The following is a 22,723-nucleotide window of genomic DNA, read 5'->3' on the forward strand; positions in this document are numbered from 1 at the left end:
GAGTCGAGACTGTTATGTTCTCGGAGAAACTCGGAGCAGAATACCAATGTACCGCCACTGTGACCGCAGGATACGTTTGCCCTTTCGAGAGAATCAGGACAGAGGAGATTTCCATGCACTTGTCTGCTCTGTGTCGCTGTCTTTGAGAATGTAAAGTGGCTTGTGGGCAGAAACTTAAGCAGCAGGAATAACACAGAGCATTAAAGTCAATGCTTGTTTCTCAGCACATTAAAGGTTCTTCAGGTGGTGACTCTTCTGATGAGATTTAGTTCCCTGTGAAAATATTCATACAATAGAAGGGAAATCTTGCCTATGCTTGCTTTTTATTTATTTTTTTACATTTTATGGAAGGATTTTTCTGAGCCACGTGTTGTTCATAAATTACGTTTTTCTTTTGTGGTGTATAAAAGGAGGCATTTTGAATCAATCTTTTCTCAGTTCAGCCATTCAGTGGTTTCATTGTTCAATTTATTTCTGGTCACATCACTTTAAACTTCTGTTTGACTTGTATTTAGATTTGAGCTCTCATCAGAAGGTGTAATAGATCACCTAATCTAACCGATAGAAATAAAGTTTTCTCTTTCTTTAATTACAGATGTAAAATCAGATTAGCGTAGAAGCGGGAGGACATGAGATTAAGGTGCACATTAAAAGTGATCATTTAAATGACAGGAGCGATGTGCAGTGGTTTGTGTTGATTGAATTACAGAGAGATGATGAGTAAATGTCTCTAGTGTAAATTATAAACAGATGGCTGTGTTAAACATCTACAGTCAGTTGTTAGAGAGTCAGGCTTCTTACCCAAAAGTTGCTGTCTCAGGGCCGGTAGGTTGTGACTGTGGTGCCCTCGAGCAAAACACCTTAACCCCAGTTTGCTGCCTGGGCGCTGCAGTGATAGCTGCCCACTGCTCCAGGTATCTGTGTGTGTGCGTGCGTGTGTGTGTGCACAGAGTCAAAAATCTTTCACAGAACTTTTCCACCAAAAGCATACATGACACTGACAGCGGCCGGCACACAACATTCATGTAGAATTGTAAGCATACATCTGATTTATCTGAAATCAAACTTGCTGGCTGAGTCCATGAGCGCCCTTTCAATTATTTATCTGATGCTGAATCAAAACAAACACGCAGCACTTTTCAACTACATGAGTTCAGGTCCAGACACCGTGCTGTAGGTCAGGACCTGTCAAACTCAGGGGTTCCCGAGAAACCAATCCTTCAATTGGAAACGTTTAACATTTTTATGTGTTCACATTTACTTCTACTGTAGTGTAGTGTTCATCTCTTTTTTTACAAGTCTTGTTTGTCTCAATCTAGTAAGGGTTTTTAAATTTGAGGTATTTCTCATACATCAAACCTTAATTGACCCTTAAATAATTTCTTGAACTTTAGAACAATGGCAATATAAGAAGCCAGTTATGTGTTTTGGATACAATATCCATCAGGCATATTTCATTCAAACAGTAGAAATGAGTCTTTATACATAACACTGCCCTTAAATGATGTAGGAGGTCTCTTTTACTTTCTTTGTCATCAAATAGTTTATAAAGCCCTAACCCTTCTGTGAACAACCCATCCATGTCAAAGGCCCTAGAATGACACCAGCGCAGACCAGATGCACGACGATTAGTCGCAAGACAAAGAGAGAATATATACATTTCAACAGTACAGCAATGAAATCATTTATATGATGTTCGCTAGAAAAATTTTTGTCCAAACAGCCTACTCTTCTGCACGGTTATAGGGTTGCTAACTGGCAAGGCCAAATAAAAGAAATTTCACTGTGTTCGTGTGCAATTTTCCGTTACCTTCTTTACAGTATTTTCCCCTGAAGCGCGTATGCGAACAGTCGCAGTGGACCTCCCCGAACCGGACGGTGCAGTATCCGCCGTTGAGACACGGGTTCTGCTTGGTGCACAGGTACTCCAGATCGTTATGAATCCCGTTACTGTTTAGTAAAGTCGGGGGCATCTCGCCCACCTTCAGGTTGGAGATCAATCCCAAAAACGGAGGTTCGTATTTTACCGTGCTGGACGTGAGCGCGGACAGACGTACGTCAGGCGGAATTCCTCCCACGAAAAGGTCACTGACAACAGCCATTTCTTTGCGCTTGGAACGAACTTCAGCCACTTTGGTTTCCCCGTCCACCATCAGCATGGTCTCGCGGTAGTTACGCGTGAGCAGCACCATGTGCCAGCGGTCGTCGTTGACGCGGGTTTCCATCTGTAGCGAGGCGGGTTCAGCACAGTGAATGGCGAATCTGAGCTGCAGGTGTCCACCGGTGAGCGACAGCTCCAGAAAATCACAGTTGCCGCCATCATCGAGGTACAGGACGAGCGCCTTGCTCGCGTTGGTTTTCAGGCTAAAACTGAGCTCTCCGATCGAGCCTGCCTCCCAACGGGCGTAACGCGCCCACTGTCCGGGAGCGCCGCCAAACTCAAGGGCCCCCGTGGACACAAAGAGCCCTGCTAATACTACTGGCCCCAGGGGCCACAGGATGGAACGAGCCTTTGTCTTCATTTCACCCATCCAGTCACAAGCTCAAAAATCTCCAGTGCAGTGTTTGTGTTTATTAGGCAAATGACGTTTGGGATGTCTGTCCCAGTCAAGAAAATTGAAATCTTTACCTGAGCTACATGGAATGATGTGCGGAGAAAAATCCTTTTTTTCCCTTTGTTTCACCGTCACTGCTTTATCCAGACTCTATCTGTAGTCTCGCCATCGGTTGGTGTATCAGGCACAGGCTGGAAGGATACGCAGAAATGTTGAATTCCAAGCACCTTTTTGGGTTTCCAACAGATGTCTCCGAAGAAGTAAACGCAGAGAAGCTATCTGGTGTTTTCCGGAGCACAGGCGAGGGTCATTTTCAACTGCTTATCCGCTTTATATCTGCACTGCAGGATACGCGAGGAATCATGGCAAGAAAGTTTTATTGCACTCCAGATTTCAACATTCTCCAGGCCTACAAGATAAAAACAAAAAATCTTTATTAGATACAGGGTATGCAATCCTACCAAACACAAGCAAACATGGTCTTGTTCCTGAGATAAATCTAGGGTACAACAAGCTGATTTCAGGTCTGAGAGAATCCTGAAAAAGCAGAAAACATTACCACAACTTCATCACCGGCTCACACATAAGCATCTTCAGAGCTCAGCAACACAACCAATTTGACACAACAATTTGTGTATTAATAACTAACTAACTAACAACAGTGACCTCACTAACTTACCCAGATGTTTCAGGTCACCCATAATTCGGCCATAGGCAGATGAGAGGAAGTGCAATTTCTGTCATATAGCTAAATGCTAATTTTTCTATTATAGGGGATTGATGTTGGGGAGTCTGATCGATGCTCTTGACCTTTCTGCCATTATCAAGCTCTTCACATCATTTTATAACAGAGATCTTAACTATTCACAATTAAACACTTGTCTTCCAATGACCTGACACCTCTCACTCCAGTATTTCACTCCTTTATTTGATATTGACGCACACATACACAAACTTAACTTTATATAACACTTTTTTACAGCGTTACAAGTCATGAAAATACTGTAAAATAACTGAAACTGTGAAAAATAATTATTACATTTTAAATGATTACATTATTTAAAAAAAAAAGAAATGGCATTAAAGGCGTTTGTTTGGATGCAAAGGAAATCTTATGTGAAGGGTTATCATTTTATATTTTTTAATAAGGAACTGTCAGGTCTAATGCAATAAAATTTACTATGGTTTGCTCATCAATTTATTGGTATTTGTGTCGTTATACAAAATGACACTCATTGTCTAGCTGTGGCTGCTGTAAAAATGTATTTTCATAAATAATATAAGCTGTAAAATAACTAAATAAATGCACATTCATATGAATAATACTGTAGAAGACTGAGCCATGTTTAACAAAGGTCAGATAATTATAAAGCTCCTCATATGAATATATAAGTATTCACTGCAGAGACAGCAATGGCACTTATTCAACGTCCAGATGCCCCGCAGGGTCACACAACTCACAATGTGTATGCGCGTGTGCGCACGGGTTTGTGTGTGCGTACAGGTTTTTGTAAAAATTTCCCCACAAGGATAGTTAAAATCTAAATTATGTTTATTTGAAAATGTATAAAGTTTTCTGGGAGGTTTAAGGTTTGGGTTCTCAGCCTTTTGCAACTCACAGCCCATCAATGGTTGCTTAAAAAACATTCAGAGGACCACCTTTCCAAATATGATAGTATACAAACGCAGAATAACAAAAAATGAAAACACACAAAGATGCCTTGTGACATGCCATTCACATTACTATGGAGTCAATTAAAGGAGCGCTGAATCAAACAATCACTTTTAATAAAGTGGTCATCATACTTGAACATCATGCAAGCTTCAGAACTAAAAACGTCCTCGTTACTGAAATATAACAATTTTCGACACCAAGCCAAGAAAACGGTTGGTTCAGGAATGTGCCAATCTGTGACGTTGTATAGATTCTAATCCCCACCTTCAAATTCAAAAGGCAAAAACTGTTTTTGTAGCCCCACCCACATGTCCGAGTGACATACGTGGGGGACAGGAGCGAAGCAAACCTATGCAGTGTCTCAATAATCAGTAAACATGTCTTTAAAGCTTGCCGAATTTAACCAAAATGGCTTTTAAATATATTTTTCCTGAGAGACTTTTATTTTGACGCAGTGATCTGTTATGAGTACCCATGGAAACGAAGTGTTCAGTTGTGGAAAAACGTAGTCGCTGTATAACCATATACATACCATACATACTATACATTATACATACCAAAATAGCCTATAACTTATTGCTTTTGATGTTTTTTTAATGTAAAACCATGCAAACATCATAAGTAGACCTCAGACAACAGTATAAAACTATAAAATCGACAGGTTCATGATCACCCATTCAATTAAAAGCAAAAGACGATGTGTCTATAAAAGTGTAAAGAAATAAGAAATGCCATTGCTTCCAATGGGTAACCAAACAACAGGCATCATTTTCAGTGGCAAAAACATTTAGGGGTGGTTTCCCGGACAGAGATTAGACTAGTCCTAGACTAAAATAAATGTAAGAGCTGTCCAAACTCAAAACAACTTGCACTGACATATCTTAAAATACATCAGTGCCCTTTGTTTTGCCTAGTTATATTTCCCAATTAAACTCAGGTCTAGTCCTGGCTTAAGCTAATCCCTGTCTGGGAAACCGCCCCTTAAAGTTCCACCTTATAGGCTTAGACTTTATTAGTACTCACGGATGGTACCCAACTTTTGATAAGTGATATCTTTAAAGTTTTAACCCTAACCACAGAAAAAATTAAGAAATCACTTCAAGCCTAAATGTATTTATAGCAGGAGTGGGCACTCCTGGTCCTGAAGCCTTTCAAACAGCCTTTCATTCGTTTTGTCGGGAAGTTTGGTAAAAAAAAATAACCCTAATCTTTTTTTTATTTACTGATATTGAAAAAGTGGTCAATATACAAAAAAGATTCAGATTTTTAATACAGCAACGACACACAGAACTATGTTTTTACATGCCATTTAGTATTAGTTCAAAACTGAATATTTACAGGAATTTTTAATCACATCTTTTCATCTCTTAGTCTTTTACATTGGGTGACTTTATTGTAACTCTTAATTGTGACTTTGTTGTAATTCATTAGACAGTGAACTGAAACAGTCGCAATACATGCAGAAATGTTAAAATGTTAAACTGGAGTGGTCTCTCTATTTTTTCGGTGGCTGTATTAAAAATGATTTGTACTTGTACACATAGACAAAATGAAATGTGTCTTTATGTGACACATAAACCAAACAACTGAAAGTACCCTGCACATAAAAAAATGTCAATAAAGGGGAAACCTTGAGCATCAAAAAGTGAAGTGCAATGTATGTCAAACAGCAGCGCAAAAGGAAGGAATAGCGTGTGTGTTTTAAAGGCATCTACACTGCAGAGGTAAGGCTTTTGTTTCTTTTCAGGATATCGCACACTGCAGTCACAGCGGAGCACCGCAGGCAGATCCCACCCGTGTGTTTGAATTTAAAATATTAACACCATGAAAATTATACCTTTAACATAATATTGACTGCATCTGAATTAAGAAACCTTTTTTCTGACGTTGTGATGTGATTGTTGTTGCAATATCCAAACATCAATGGGCTTTGAGATCATGCATCTTGAATGAAAAAGTTTAGAAAATAACAAGATTACCATAACAAGATTGTCAATTAAAAATACATAAAAATCATTTGTAAGTAGTGTACTACTGCCTACGCGCCAACCAGATTGTGTTCTGCTGTCCACCGGTTGAGAATCACTGGGTTAGAGGAGGGCAATAGAATAAACAGAATAAAAAACATTATGTCTATAAAAACTTCCTATAATTTTTTTTAAATCTGTGTGTGTGTATTGAACTACCCCTGGTGATGGCCTGTGTAACCTCTCAGTTAAGTGTTGCTTTTAATTGACCTATGGCTAAGCCACTATGGGATGAAATTAGGCTGAAAATGATTAACAAATACATGCACATGTATCTGTGAACTTGAAGCATGTTACAAATGTATTTTACTATCCACGAGCAAATGTCTTGAGATTTGAATATGTAAACATCTAAATTTTAATAAATGTGTATAGATTTGTACAAATACAAATGTTTTATGTTGTATTTAAAATTTCATAATTTGCGCATGAAAAAAGGAAATGTGCATTTGTGGATCAGGTGACACGTGTGCATTAATCCCGTTCTGTTCATTTGTATATTGAGACTTTCATTTTGCCGTTTAAAGCATTTTATGAGCTAACGGGATTAATGCACACGTGTCACCTGATCCACAAATGCACACCTCCTTTTTTCATGCGCAAATTATGATATTTAAATACAAAATAAAACATTTGTATTTGTACAAATCAATACACATTCATTTAAATTCTGATGTTCACATAATCAAATCTCAAGACATTTGCACGTGGATAGTAAAATACATTTGTAACGTGCTTCAAGTTCACAGATATATGTTCATGTATTTGTTAATCATTTTCAGCCTTATTTCATCCCATAAGCCACGCCCCCTCCACTCACTCGGACAAACAATCAACATTCGGGGAACAGGCACTATGGCAGCTGTCACAGTAGGAGACATTTCACAGGAGGAAATTCATGATTTTTGGAGACAGAAAGACTATATATCATCTCGAGTCACCAAAAGGGCCTTAACTATGCATTGGAGGGTTATATTAATAATTTTATTGTTGAGAAGGTCGATGAAAAGCTTTAGCTCCAGGCAAAAATGTACAGAAGAGAAGGGATCTTGTATTCTGAATCTCCTCCTTTAAGAATTAAAACATTCATTCAAATTTAGTCTTTTACTCTTATTTGACTCTGTGAGTTTCCCAATCTGAATCCAAATTATATAATCAAACGTAATACATTATGTTAATAGTAATTTAGATAATTGATTATTTATACATTCCCATAGTCTTAGTTATTCGTTCATTAGGGACCCGATATCGCACAGAGTATTAGTCGGCCATTGCGTATATCTCACGGACACAAAATTGTCAGTCTGATCTTAGTCAGAGGTTGCCGGGTAAACTAATACTTTTATGTCTGGCCGCTCAATGCTTGCTCCGATCATAAAAATAGGTACTTCAGTCACAATCATGCAACTTGCTAGGCAGGTGATAGACAGAAATCTGAGAGTCCTGGTGAATGTGCCCCATGCTCCATTCGACCATCAAAACACCAGTGTGATCATATCCTGACAAATTTATTTTGCGGTAATACTAGACTCCTTCTAATCTACTGGAAATAATAATTTCTGAAAGAATTAAACTAAATCAAAACAATTTCTGAAAATGAATCAATTATAACAATATATTGTGCCAGGCAGGTTACACTTAAATCAATCATTTAGTTTTCAGATTCATTAATCAAAACATCAACATTTATATCTCAAATAACAGTAGTAAATAAAATAAAATCACAAAGTCAAATCATACCTGCGACACACAGCAGTGTGGCAAGTCTGAATACAGATGCTTCCATAATGTTTGAATACACACACACACAAAGTGTGGGGAAGATTCTTGCTAAAGAAATCTTCCCCGAGTCTCTTGCCAAGCCACCTTATATACACAGAATGAGACAAAGAATAATAAAATCTCAAATCAGGATTTGGTTGGTCGGTTCTCGTGACCTGAAGAGAAGTACCAAATGGGACTGTTAACCATCTGTAATCTAGATCATCTCATGATGTGACACCACTCACAGGAGTACAGATTATGTCTTTAATACACTTTCTCTTAGCATTATAGAAATTACACCTTTTTACCCATCCCATGATCACCTTTTAAACGACACCAAACATGAAGATGAAACCTTTGTAGTATCACAACATAGAATGAATATGACAATACATAGATTCAGTAGACCTTTAGTGAACTGGAATTTGGGAGAGGAAGACAGAGAGGTTGAGTCCTGGTTATTAGCACCATCTGGGGATTTTATTGCTTCATGGGTATCTCCACAAGCAAACCCAATGCTGATCTCTTGAACAGCTACTACTACACGAGTGTATTGGGTTAGCTATGTGCACTGTGATTGGCTCGTGTTTGGGGGCGTGGCCTAGCTTAGGTCAATTGACAGATTGGATTTACCCGTGACAGTCAACTGGCCTGGTTCACCTGAGGTCTGTCTTTTTTCATTTCAAATGAAGCACATTATGGCTTTAAAGGGAGAGCGGAGTTCGAGTGGCCAGCAAGCAATAGCCGTGATTTCACCATCTATGTTACCTATAAAGATTTGATATAGTCTGGCTATGAGTGACCCACTTCTAGACAAAATAAACTTAACAATAACTTGTGAGATGTCTGATATTCCATCATGTAAACAAAGTCCACAGTGATTACACGCTGTTTGCTTACATTGATTTATTTATTTATGGGCTATGGTTAGATGTCTATAAAATGTTCAATGACAGCTCAAATTTTGCCTTGTTTTAGCCTACACATCTGGGGTGTGTTTGGATGTTTTTTTTTTTACACAAAATTGCTTGCAGGGTGGCAAATCCTCATTGATATGACTATGCTGCCTAAATATTTTTCCTCTGTTTGATTGGAGAAATAAAGTGATTTATAGAAGCACTCGTCTCGCCTTTCAGCATCTGTGACTGTAAAGTTTTCGTTACTGTGAACGACTCGTGCTGTTCGGTTTCAGATTGGCTATTGTGTGTTACTAAGCAGTGAGCTGTAACATTTCAAACCAGTGTGCGAATTATACATTGAGAAAAGCTGACCTCCTGCTAAACATTTCGATTATATAATGCAGATTCGTGTGTAATTTAGTGAACCAAGTTCATCAAATTTAGATGTAGATCAATTAGATCTTATTTATGAAACAAAAAATATTCTGTTAAGCAAAGATAACAATGAAACCATTCTGGTTAGTGTTAGTGTATCCTTAAAAACTCTTAAAAGTACACAACAGTTAAACCTACCTAGTCATTGTCAAACACAGCACATAATAGAAAATGTGTTTGATCATTTCTTCTTAACATCATTCCAGCATCTATGGATATATTCATGGTGAGAACCAGTCCATCTACACACAAGTTGATCTATACACAAGTTTTGAACCCACACAGACAGGGAGAAAATACAAACTCCACCCAACCTCTCCGGGCTCGAACCGGGTACCTTCTTTTGAGGAAACGGTGCTACCCACTGAGCTGCCCCCAAAACAACACAAAAACGTAATACTTCATACAATGCTGATATCAGGGTTGGGAACGGGGGACCAGGAGAACGCAAGGGGACGGAGGGAATGGAGACCCTGTATGACTGATGTATTAGTTTCATTACAAATGTGTCCTCTTATTTAAAATATCCTTAATATCCAAAAATGTCTTTAACCTAAGGACAAATGTATTGTTTGTGTCATTAAAATACTCAAGAAAACACACATAGAAGGATATTTAGTAGTTATTAGTTATTTTAAATCTAATTACTTTTTTAAAAAGTCATCTAAAATGATTTCTTAAACGTAATGGTTTTTATTCTGTACAAACTGTATATTCTATTCCCATCACCAAACTTAAACCCCCCAAACATTAAACCTCTTTCTGCTATTTTAGATTTTTAATTTTGATTTATAAGCTTGTTGCCTCATGGGGACCAAAAAATATCCATACAAGATAAAAAAGTGGTATTCTTATTTTTGTGGGGACATTTGGGATTATCCGGTAGAGTACACACACACACACACACACACACACACACACACACACACACACACAAACATATCCACCCTTAATGACAAATAACAACCAAATGAACTGTGATTGGCCCATCTGAATGTCAATCAGAAAGTCTCTGCATGGGAATAATAGTGAATACGTGTTTCCCAGACTAAAATGTTTCCAGAGTTTTCAACAGAGACTAAAACGGAGAACAACAAACTCTCCTGGCCTGAAACACACACCGTGTGCAGCAGAGAATTGCAATCCAAAGCAAATTGTCTGCAGTAAATGACTCTGCATTACTATCTTAACCAAACTGTCAAAAAGCAATTTGCTTTATGCACACCAACAGCCCAAAATCTGCACCTTATTAAAGCATCTGTGGTGGTGAGGAGCACAGACTATACGGCTGTTTCCAACAAACTGATTGAATGAGTGAAAGAGATGATGGCCATCAGAAACGAGGACGGGAGATAGAAATAATAATATATACAGCTGCTAAACAGCCCATCAAACCTGCAAAGTGACGTGATTGTCAAATGTGGTAACCCATATTCTGCCTTTAACTCATCCCAGTGACTAGTGAACACACACCAGGAGCACCGGTCAGTCGTTCAGTGCGGTGCCCCGGGAGCAACCCGAGCGAAAGATGCCTTACAGGAATCAAATCCGCGACCTTTGGGTTACAAACCCGACTATTTAACCATCCGGTCAGATTTCACTCAAATATTGTAACTGAAGCCGATAAGTAAACTAAAAGTGAAGGGGAGTCAACAGAAACCAGTGTAAGCGGTCAACATCCTAACAAATGCTCTTCAACACAACTTTTTCTTTAAAACATCATATTTATACCAGAATATTAAACATGAATAAGCCTCTTTCATCTTGTTTTAAATCTGCATCCACTCCTAATGATAGCTTCGTTCCAGCAGTGGGAGCATAAAAATCATTCATGTTGTCCCAACTCAAAACAGGTTAAGGTGTTTGAAGCCGTTGAAATTAAAGTGGAGAAAATTTTGTGACAGACCCGTCCGCTGCGAGTAACACAGCCAGTCGGCCACATGGTCGCAGGCTTAAGTATGACAGCCAACTTTCCATCAGAAACATGGAAGAGCGGCGTGAAGGTCACGGTAAGAATACTGAAGCGCTCCATCGGCGCTTTACTGATAAGACTCTCCCCAGTGTGTGTCTCATCACTATCTCCACAGATAAGATGCTTGAGTGCACTACACAGGGCACTAAGGTGCAGACAGGTCTGTTATCTGTCCACTAACTGAGTCTCTCTTGGTGGCATCTACGACAAAGTCAAAGTCAATCCTTGCACTGACTTGAGGTCAGCTGGATTAGATATTGCAATAAGTGAGCTTCGTAAATGTTAATCTCAGGTCAGAAGTTTACAAATAGAATAAATATAGCACTTCCTGTTTTTTACTATGTTTACATGGATGTGCATGGGTGTGTGTGTGTGTGTGTGGCATTGTTGTGTAAGTCAAGTCACATTTATTTGTATAGCACTTTTATTTACAGCGTTTCATTGCTTCAAAACAATTTTACAAGAACTGTGAAAAAAGAAATAAAACCCACATAATAATATTAACATATTTGTGACCCTGGACCACAAAACCGTAAGATTTTTGAAGTTGAGATTTATACATTGTCCAAAATCTAAATAAAGAAGGAAGAGTGCATATAATAACCTCAAAAGTACAAGTTGGGACCAATAGTATAGATGTCTGTACCTAAATGATACATATTTTTCGATCATTTCAGGGGTCTGAAATCTCTAGCTCTGCCCTGTCCTCATCGTGCAATTATTGTCGTTGTCATCTAGCCTATTTCTAGTGAATAATATTGAGCGAATCCCTAAACCTCTTAAACCACAGCTAATATTTTGAGCTACATTAGATTATAGTAAATGCACTTAACCTGTATTCAAGTATAGTGAGTAGATTTGAGTCTGTTGTGTGACAGCTAAAGCGCAATCATCATGGCAGAATGTTTGGCATGGAAATGAAGCAGGAAAGCGTCTCTATCAGCAGGCGGCATGTCGCGTTTGATTGGCTAATCAGAACTGATTCAAATGGGCTTTATTAACAGCAGGAGTCATCACTGCTGATTGGATAAACATATTTAACTTAGGAGAAAGAAAGAGAGCAATGCGAAAACTCCAGTGAGAAGATGCTTCGAGTGAAGCGATGTCTCGTATCAGATTATAATGAACCCCAGTGCAGCCTCTCGGCAGGAGATGACGCGATAACCTCGCCTTCATCTGTTTAGTGCGAGATTGTAGCCCAGATTTACAGCCGTGATTACCGTCATTCGCTCAACCGCGTTAGATTCCCGGCCTGTGCTTTACCTCGGAGCACCATATGGCAGAAGTGATTATAGGGCTGGAAACACACCTCACGGCAGCTCGTGAGATACTGACGCAAAGCGAGATCTTCGCAGTAGCTACGTTCTGTTATAACGTCAGCTTAAAGGGTGAACTTCAGAAATATAATATAAAGCTCTGCTCTGCTCCAGCCTGTTTTTTGTGGTCCGTTTCTCACATAACACACATACATGCACGCACACCAACAGAGACACACACACGTTGGCATATGTCAGGGTTCCCCAAATCTTACCCTGGAGGACCAATGCATTACAGAGTTTAGCTCTAACCCTAATCTAGTGATTGTCTAGTGATGGTGAAGACCTTGATCAGCTTGCTCATGTGTGTTTGATCAGGGTTGGAGCTAAACTCTGCAGTGCTCCGGCCCTTCAGGGTAAGATTTGGGGAACCCTGGCATATGTAGTTTATGGGGACATTTCCATAGACGCAATGTATTTTCTACTGTACAAACTGTATATTCTATTCCCCTAACCCTACACAGCAAAATCACCAGTGTTAAATCAACACTGCTGGTGTATATATGGGAACCACCAGGTCTGGTTTTATTTATGCATATAAACACCGGCAGTGTTGATTTAACACTGATGATTTTGCTGTGTACCCAGTACACAGCAAACCTGTTCAGTGGCGTGTTTACCCACCACGCAAACCACGCAATTGCGTATGGCTTCGCGGGCTTGGGGGCCCCCTACTGGCCACAAGGTGTGCGAAAGTATGTTACGTTTATTCAGACCCAAATCTAAGGCACGGAGAAAGCACGCGCGAGCGAGAGATGTGCAACTATGCACGCAGAATAATATATGCGCGCATCCTCGCGAGGGCACATATAGTATGGGAAGCCGAACTCATCAAAAGAAGGACGAAACTGCGCCACTCGAGTGATCTGCGCTGCGCGAACCAATTATATATGGTGTTTAATCAGACCCAAAAGTCGCCCGCACAAAAACCACGCGCGTGCGAGAGATACGCGCACGCAGAACACTATGGACAAGCTCAGATGAGCGAACTCTACGGGACAGCGCACCTCTGCACAGAAGCAGCCACACAAGTGCTGGAATGAGCGCTCGCTCGACTCTCTCTGTGCTCTCGTAACTGCACAACATTCACTCGATGGTCAAGTTTACTTTAAAGACTTTAGGCTTCACACTAGAGGTCTACACGGGTCCAAAAATTTCTACCCGAACCCGATCAGACCCGTAAATGTGCTACACTGAACCGACCCGGACCTGTCTATTATTTGAAAGCTGGACCCGGAACCGACCCGGACCCGTCTATTATTTAAAAGCTGGACCCGGATCCGACGCGGACCCGTCTATTATTTAAAATCTGGACCCGAGCCCGTCCGGGAAGACACAGACCCGACCGGCAAATATTCTTTAGCTAAATGTTATTAATAAGTCAATAAACAAGTAGCGAAAATTAAACTTTTTGTCTTACCCATAACGTTAGAAGTCAGTCTTCTCCCTCCTTGTACCTGACTGTGTGTGATGCACAATCCTTATTTCCAAGAAAGTTCCATCCATGTTATTCCTCTCTTGACGATTGAAATGTTTAATGCTTATTCCAGCTTTAAAAGTCCACTTTGTTGTGAATCGGGTCAACTTGCTTAATAATGTTTGCCCATTTGGATTATAATAACGATTGCTCGTTCAGTGCCATGGCTGCTTTTGTCAGCTTTACTTCTTTGCTATCATCTCTGTGCTCTTTGAGCAGAGTCGCGAAAACTTTAGATATAACAGCAAGACGGTCAATTTATAATATTATTATAAAAATTATAGAAGTCACGTCAGTGCAAAATGCGCGGTACGGCGGAATAGGTCCCGCCTTCTAAATTAAAATAGCCAATTGTCAAAGGTAAAGTCATTGCGTCTAACTGCAGAAGCTCCTGACTGGTAGCCAGAGAAACATTACAACACCGCATGCGCGTTAGCTGCCTGGTTGGAGCAACCAAATATAAACTTTTTAACGCAATTTTAGCGTCATAGAAAAAAATGTATGCGACAGTTCATCAAAGTTTTTGTTGCTGGATAAATATTTTATTTAAATGTGAGTGTGTGTTCTCCGAGTCCGATCGACCTCGGGTATTACCCACAATGTTAAACAGACCCGGACCCGAAGTAATAGATTGAGACCCGACCCGGACCCGGCTGATCATTTAAAATATAGACCCGAACCCGTACGGGTCCCGGGTCGGGTCCCGGGTCTTCGGGTCTCGGGTCTTCCGTGTAGACCTCTACTTCAGACTTGTGATTGGTGGTTTGGTTTGATCGGTGGCACGCATCTTTTGTTCCACGCTTGCTCGTACAGGTATAGACATGATAAAGACACTACGCAGGGGTTTAAATCATGTCTAAAATACATAAATCATATTCTGTATCTCATCATTGTCATTAAAATCTCATCTTTAGTGTATGTCCAGTCTATATGCTTGTATCTCACAGTAAGTTTGTTTTTACAATATGAACATGAGAGTTATGTGATTCCCATCCATAAATTCAAGCAATAACCAACTTACAATATTGTTTGCTGGTGTTTGTTAGTTCAGTTTGTTAGATCAGTATGAATAATGCTTCCTCTTTTTCCTCATTTAGTTTTTTTAGTAAGATGTCAGACACTGAAGTTGCAGTATTAATTACATTGTTTTAAATACATCCTATAAGACATTTGCAAGCAAAAGATATATCTGAGAGGGGCGAAAAACATTTTTTTTAAACCAAGAATTTTTTGGCATACCAAACTGTAACAATTTAGTGTTATTTTAAGCAGTGTAAAACAAAATAAACCCGGTTTATATATATCTCACTTAATTCTATATACCGAATATTGTTGTGCAATTCAATTGAAAAACCTTGGGCAATGCTGGGGCATGGGGGGCCTTGGTTCTTGGACTTTGCATAGGGCCCCCAAAATGGTAAACACGCCACTGAACCTGTTTGGCAGTCTTTAATCAATGAAAAACTACCATTTAGAGTATGTTTTTTTTTTACTTTTCAGTTAACTTCCTGTGTCCCTGTAAACCATGGTTATAGAATAGTAAACATGTCATTCCACAATTATTCATTTCCCCGTAAACAACACCACACAGACACACACACACACACAACAACAGTTTGTACATGTGTATGTTTATAATCAACAATGTATGAAAAGATTCTGATTGGCAAAAGAGGAAGAGTGTGAGGAAGAGGAGGAAGCACAAGAGGAGGAAGATGTCCTTTGGTGTGATGTGAAAGAGTTTAATCATCTGTTTGTTCGTGATGTGGATGAAGATTTGAGGTGGTCAGAGCAGCATGAAGACGCAGAGATGCTGAGAGTAAATTTCTCATTGGTTGTTTGTGTACTGTAACATTGTTTACATTAAGAGTTGTCTTTGATATTTGGGATTGTGCAGTTGGACTGCTGATTTTCTTACAGGATAAAAATGCTGCATATACAGACCAGAACGCCCATGGGTGCTAAACGTGGAAATGATAATTGTGCCGGCTTGAAACTAGCAAAGACACTTGCGTCGTGGACTGTGCCGGGTGTATGATTGGGCCCCAAGGGTGTTAAAAGTCCAAATATGCAAAGTGTCCTCCAGTGTGTTTATACCATTGAAGTGATAATCCACAAAACATATCTGGAAGGGTAAGTCCACATATAAAGAAACTCCACCATCTTTGTTTGAGCTAAAGCTAAGCTAACAATGTGCTTCCTTTTATAGTGGCCATTTCTATGATTACTGACATGACAGATAGACCAGACATAATAAAAGACATACACACATAAAATAGCAAAAGGAATAAAATGGCTAAGAAAACATGTATAACCTATTAATATTCAAATATACATAAAATCACAATATACTGTATATAATGAGCGGTAAAACGTGTATCTTGTGTGACAGTGTCACAACATGTAGGCCTATCAATAAAACTATATTTTAAAATTCCTATTTATACTTTTGATAAGCCAGAAGATATGAGATGCTAAGTAAAAATGCTTTTCAGAGTTTGATTTCTTAATTTTTTTTTATTATTTTAAGCTGTTTATTTGTAACCTATGATACCGTTTTAGTTCCAAATGCGGGGTTTTAAGTTCTGGTACTGTACTGCAGTCAAAATTTTGGTATCAAGCCAACCTTACTACCTATTCAAAAGTTTTAGGATCATTAATCATTAATATTTTTCCACATATTTATTAAAACTGTGGAATAACACAGATGGAACATAATGAAGTCAAAACTGTGACTGAAAAAAATCCAAAATATTAGTATTTAAAAAAAAAGAAGTATTATTATACGTTACATAATACAATAAAACAGTACATTTGCAGAAATTTTATGCTTTTTGAATGTTGAAATAGCTCTGCGGCCCTCTAATGAAATGTCAGTCTCAGAAATGGACCCAAGCCAGTTTGAGACCCCTGGTTTAAGGTTTTGAGAAAGTGGGCAGTGTTTTTAGGAAATGCATTTAAGCATGACTAGGTATAAAAGAGTATCTTATAGTCTTTCAGAAATAAAGATGGGCAGAGATTCACCAATCCGAAAAACAACAACAACAATAAAAAACTTGTTTTTCACCAGAGTGGGACATTAAGATTGTAGCCAGACAATTACAGGAAAAGCAACAGTAGATTCTCAGTGTCCTAACCTTTTCTGAAAATGGGGTTTTGTACAATATACGTGAGAGTGACCAATCATTTACCTGACATGACAGTAGTAATAAAGTCACTGAAGTATTCAATGAAGAATGTGATCGCTCTCTCTTCTGTGAACTCCTTCAATGTCCTTTATGTTAAATCAATGATAAAAAGCTCATTTTATTATTTTGTGTCTTTGGATGGGGTCACTTTCATTTCATCAAATAGCATGAAATCTTTTACAGAAATCAATGTATTCATTTAAAAGATGCTTACAAATTAAAAATGGCAACCTTAGTTCCTCAGTAATTCTGTATATTATTGTTTTACCATTGATTCAGAAATGAGTACAATTTAGGTTGAAGAGACTGCAGATAAGAAACTGTCCTTCTCATTTATGTGTAAAACGAGTACAGCACGGAAAGAGTTGATGAGACACTTCACTAAACCTTCCACATACACACAACACACACAGAGTCATGCGTGTAAAATGGCCGTCTCTTTGTCTCCATTTTCTGCAGTGGCTGTATTTTGTGGTATGACGCAGCGGTGGAGCTCCTGGTGAGTAAGTGGCTGTTAATTAAAGCACCTTTTCTCTTCACCCTCAGCAGTATGATGGACTCCTGCAGGCCTAATTCAGACACTTTATTTCCATTTCATTCTGTGTTTAGAAGAGAAGCAGCCGTTCAACATAAAAAGCAGAGGGCATACTGAACTCTGGGGAACATCTTTCCAGCTGTCAATCACTCTGACATCACTCACAGGTCGAGCCCTTCTTTCCAGCTGCCAATCACTCTGAAATCACTCACAGGTCGAGCCCTTCTTTCCAGCTGTCAATCACTCTGACATCACTCACAGGTAGCGCCCTTCTTTCCAGCTGTCAATCACTCTGACATCACTCACAGGTAGCGCCCTTCTTTCCAGCTGTCAATCACTCTGACATCACTCACAGGTCGAGCCCTTCTTTCCAGCTGTCAATCACTCTGACATCACTCACAGGTCCAGCCCTTCTTTCCAGCTGTCAATCACTCTGACATCACTCACAGGTAGCGCCCTTCTTTCCAGCTGTCAATCACTCTGACATGCCTCACAGGTCGCGCCCTTCTTTCCAGCTGTCAATCACTCTGACATCACTCACAGGTCGCGCCCTTCTTTTTAGCTGTCAATCACTCTGACATCACTCACAGGTCGCGCCCTTCTTTCCAGCTGCCAATCACACCGACATCACTCACAGGGCGAGACCTTCATTCCAGCTGTCACTCAGACTTACATATCTCACAGGTCGAGCCCTTCTTTCCAGCTGTCAATCACTCTGACATCACTCACAGGTCGCGCCCTTCTTTCCAGCTGTCAATCACTCGGACATCACTCACAGGTAGCGCCCTTCTTTCCAGCTGTCAATCACTCTGACATCACTCACAGGTCGAGCCCTTCTTTCCAGCTGTCAATCACTCTGACATCACTCACAGGTCCAGCCCTTCTTTCCAGCTGTCAATCACTCTGACATCACTCACAGGTAGCGCCCTTCTTTCCAGCTGTCAATCACTCTGACATGCCTCACAGGTCGCGCCCTTCTTTCCAGCTGTCAATCACTCTGACATCACTCACAGGTCGCGCCCTTCTTTTTAGCTGTCAATCACTCTGACATCACTCACAGGTCGCGCCCTTCTTTCCAGCTGCCAATCACTCTGACATCACTCACAGGTCGAGCCCTTCTTTCCAGCTGTCAATCACTCTGACATCACTCACAGGTCCAGCCCTTCTTTCCAGCTGTCAATCACTCTGACATGCCTCACAGGTCGCGCCCTTCTTTCCAGCTGTCAATCACTCTGACATCACTCACAGGTCGCGCCCTTCTTTCCAGCTGCCAATCACTCTGACATCACTCACAGGTCGCGCCCTTCTTTCCAGCTGTCAATCACTCTGACATCACTCACAGGTCGCGCCCTTCTTTCCAGCTGCCAATCACTCTGACATCACTCACAGGTCGCGCCCTTCTTTTTAGCTGTCAATCACTCTGACATCACTCACAGGTCGCGCCCTTCTTTCCAGCTGCCAATCACTCTGACATCACTCACAGGTCGAGCCCTTCTTTCCAGCTGTCAATCACTCTGACATCACTCACAGGTCCAGCCCTTCTTTCCAGCTGTCAATCACTCTGACATCCCTCACAGGTCGCGCCCTTCTTTCCAGCTGCCAATCACTCTGACATCACTCACAGGTAGCGCCCTTCTTTCCAGCTGTCAATCACTCTGACATCCCTCACAGGTCCAGCCCTTCTTTCCAGCTGTCAATCACTCTGACATCCCTCACAGGTCGCGCCCTTCTTTCCAGCTGCCAATCACTCTGACATCACTCACAGGTAGCGCCCTTCTTTCCAGCTGCCAATCACTCTGACATCCCTCACAGGTCGCGCCCTTCTTTCCAGCTGTCAATCACTCTGACATCACTCACAGGTAGCGCCCTTCTTTCCAGCTGTCAATCACTCTGACATCACTCACAGGTCGCGCCCGTCTTTCCAGCTGTCAATCACTCTGACATCACTCACAGGTAGCGCCCTTCTTTCCAGCTGTCAATCACTCTGACATCACTCACAGGTCGAGCCCTTCTTTCCAGCTGTCAATCACTCTGACATCACTCACAGGTCCAGCCCTTCTTTCCAGCTGTCAATCACTCTGACATAACTCACAGGTAGCGCCCTTCTTTCCAGCTGTCAATCACTCTGACATCACTCACAGGTCGCGCCCGTCTTTCCAGCTGTCAATCACTCTGACATCACTCACAGGTAGCGCCCTTCTTTCCAGCTGTCAATCACTCTGACATCACTCACAGGTCGAGCCCTTCTTTCCAGCTGTCAATCACTCTGACATCACTCACAGGTCCAGCCCTTCTTTCCAGCTGTCAATCACTCTGACATCACTCACAGGTAGCGCCCTTCTTTCCAGCTGTCAATCACTCTGACATCACTCACAGGTCGAGCCCTTCTTTCCAGATGTCAATCACTCTGACATCACTCACAGGTCGAGCCCTTCTTTCCAGCTGTCAATCACTCTGACATCACTCACAGGTAGCGCCCTTCTTTCCAGCTGTCAATCACTCTGACATCACTCACAGGTAGCGCCCTTCTTTCCAGCTGTCAATCACTCTGAAATCACTCACAGGTCGAGCCCTTCTTTCCAGCTGTCAATCACTCTGACATCACTCACAGGTAGCGCCCTTCTTTCCAGCTGTCAATCACTCTGAAATCACTCACAGGTCGAGCCCTTCTTTCCAGCTGCCAATCACTCTGACATCACTCACAGGTCCAGCCCTTCTTTCCAGCTGTCAATCACTCTGACATCCCTCACAGGTCGCGCCCTTCTTTCCAGCTGTCAATCACTCTGACATCACTCACAGGTCGCGCCCTTCTTTCCAGCTGCCAATCACTCTGACATCACTCACAGGTCGCGCCCTTCTTTCCAGCTGTCAATCACTCTGACATCACTCACAGGTCGCGCCCTTCTTTCCAGCTGCCAATCACTCTGACATCACTCACAGGTCGCGCCCTTCTTTTTAGCTGTCAATCACTCTGACATCACTCACAGGTCGCGCCCTTCTTTCCAGCTGCCAATCACTCTGACATCACTCACAGGTCGAGCCCTTCTTTCCAGCTGTCAATCACTCTGACATCACTCACAGGTCCAGCCCTTCTTTCCAGCTGTCAATCACTCTGACATGCCTCACAGGTCGCGCCCTTCTTTCCAGCTGTCAATCACTCTGACATCACTCACAGGTCGCGCCCTTCTTTCCAGCTGCCAATCACTCTGACATCACTCACAGGTCGCGCCCTTCTTTCCAGCTGTCAATCACTCTGACATCACTCACAGGTCGCGCCCTTCTTTCCAGCTGCCAATCACTCTGACATCACTCACAGGTCGCGCCCTTCTTTTTAGCTGTCAATCACTCTGACATCACTCACAGGTCGCGCCCTTCTTTCCAGCTGCCAATCACTCTGACATCACTCACAGGTCGAGCCCTTCTTTCCAGCTGTCAATCACTCTGACATCACTCACAGGTCCAGCCCTTCTTTCCAGCTGTCAATCACTCTGACATCCCTCACAGGTCGCGCCCTTCTTTCCAGCTGCCAATCACTCTGACATCACTCACAGGTAGCGCCCTTCTTTCCAGCTGTCAATCACTCTGACATCACTCACAGGTCCAGCCCTTCTTTCCAGCTGTCAATCACTCTGACATCCCTCACAGGTCGCGCCCTTCTTTCCAGCTGTCAATCACTCTGACATCACTCACAGGTCGCGCCCGTCTTTCCAGCTGTCAATCACTCTGACATCACTCACAGGTAGCGCCCTTCTTTCCAGCTGTCAATCACTCTGACATCACTCACAGGTCGAGCCCTTCTTTCCAGCTGTCAATCACTCTGACATCACTCACAGGTCCAGCCCTTCTTTCCAGCTGTCAATCACTCTGACATCACTCACAGGTAGCGCCCTTCTTTCCAGCTGTCAATCACTCTGACATCACTCACAGGTCGAGCCCTTCTTTCCAGCTGTCAATCACTCTGACATCACTCACAGGTCCAGCCCTTCTTTCCAGCTGTCAATCACTCTGACATCACTCACAGGTAGCGCCCTTCTTTCCAGCTGTCAATCACTCTGACATCACTCACAGGTCGCGCCCGTCTTTCCAGCTGTCAATCACTCTGACATCACTCACAGGTAGCGCCCTTCTTTCCAGCTGTCAATCACTCTGACATCACTCACAGGTCGCGCCCTTCTTTCCAGCTGCCAATCACTCTGACATCACTCACAGGTCGCGCCCTTCTTTTTAGCTGTCAATCACTCTGACATCACTCACAGGTCGCGCCCTTCTTTCCAGCTGCCAATCACTCTGACATCACTCACAGGTCGAGCCCTTCTTTCCAGCTGTCAATCACTCTGACATCACTCACAGGTCCAGCCCTTCTTTCCAGCTGTCAATCACTCTGACATCCCTCACAGGTCGCGCCCTTCTTTCCAGCTGCCAATCACTCTGACATCACTCACAGGTAGCGCCCTTCTTTCCAGCTGCCAATCACTCTGACATCCCTCACAGGTCGCGCCCTTCTTTCCAGCTGTCAATCACTCTGACATCACTCACAGGTAGCGCCCTTCTTTCCAGCTGTCAATCACTCTGACATCACTCACAGGTCGCGCCCGTCTTTCCAGCTGTCAATCACTCTGACATCACTCACAGGTAGCGCCCTTCTTTCCAGCTGTCAATCACTCTGACATCACTCACAGGTCGAGCCCTTCTTTCCAGCTGTCAATCACTCTGACATCACTCACAGGTCCAGCCCTTCTTTCCAGCTGTCAATCACTCTGACATCACTCACAGGTAGCGCCCTTCTTTCCAGCTGTCAATCACTCTGACATCACTCACAGGTCGCGCCCGTCTTTCCAGCTGTCAATCACTCTGACATCACTCACAGGTAGCGCCCTTCT

At 41.8% G+C, this 22,723-nt stretch overlaps 1 protein-coding gene across 8 annotated transcripts in view; it reads right to left on the reverse strand.

Moving 5' to 3' along the window:
* The window catches only part of nrxn2b (neurexin 2b), a 380,291-nt gene that overhangs the window by 293,717 nt on the left and 63,851 nt on the right, over nt 1-22,723 (reverse strand). For all 8 annotated transcript variants that reach the window (XM_055218533.2, XM_055218549.2, XM_055218495.2 and 5 more), the window contains exon 2: nt 1,811-2,964. In XM_055218533.2, coding sequence (XP_055074508.2) covers nt 1,811-2,531 — 721 coding nt within the window. In that variant the 5' untranslated portion in view covers nt 2,532-2,964. The remainder of the gene's footprint in view (nt 1-1,810; nt 2,965-22,723) is intronic.

Source organism: Misgurnus anguillicaudatus, chromosome 21, assembly GCF_027580225.2.
Source record: "Misgurnus anguillicaudatus chromosome 21, ASM2758022v2, whole genome shotgun sequence".
Taxonomy (NCBI): Eukaryota; Metazoa; Chordata; class Actinopteri; order Cypriniformes; family Cobitidae; genus Misgurnus; species Misgurnus anguillicaudatus.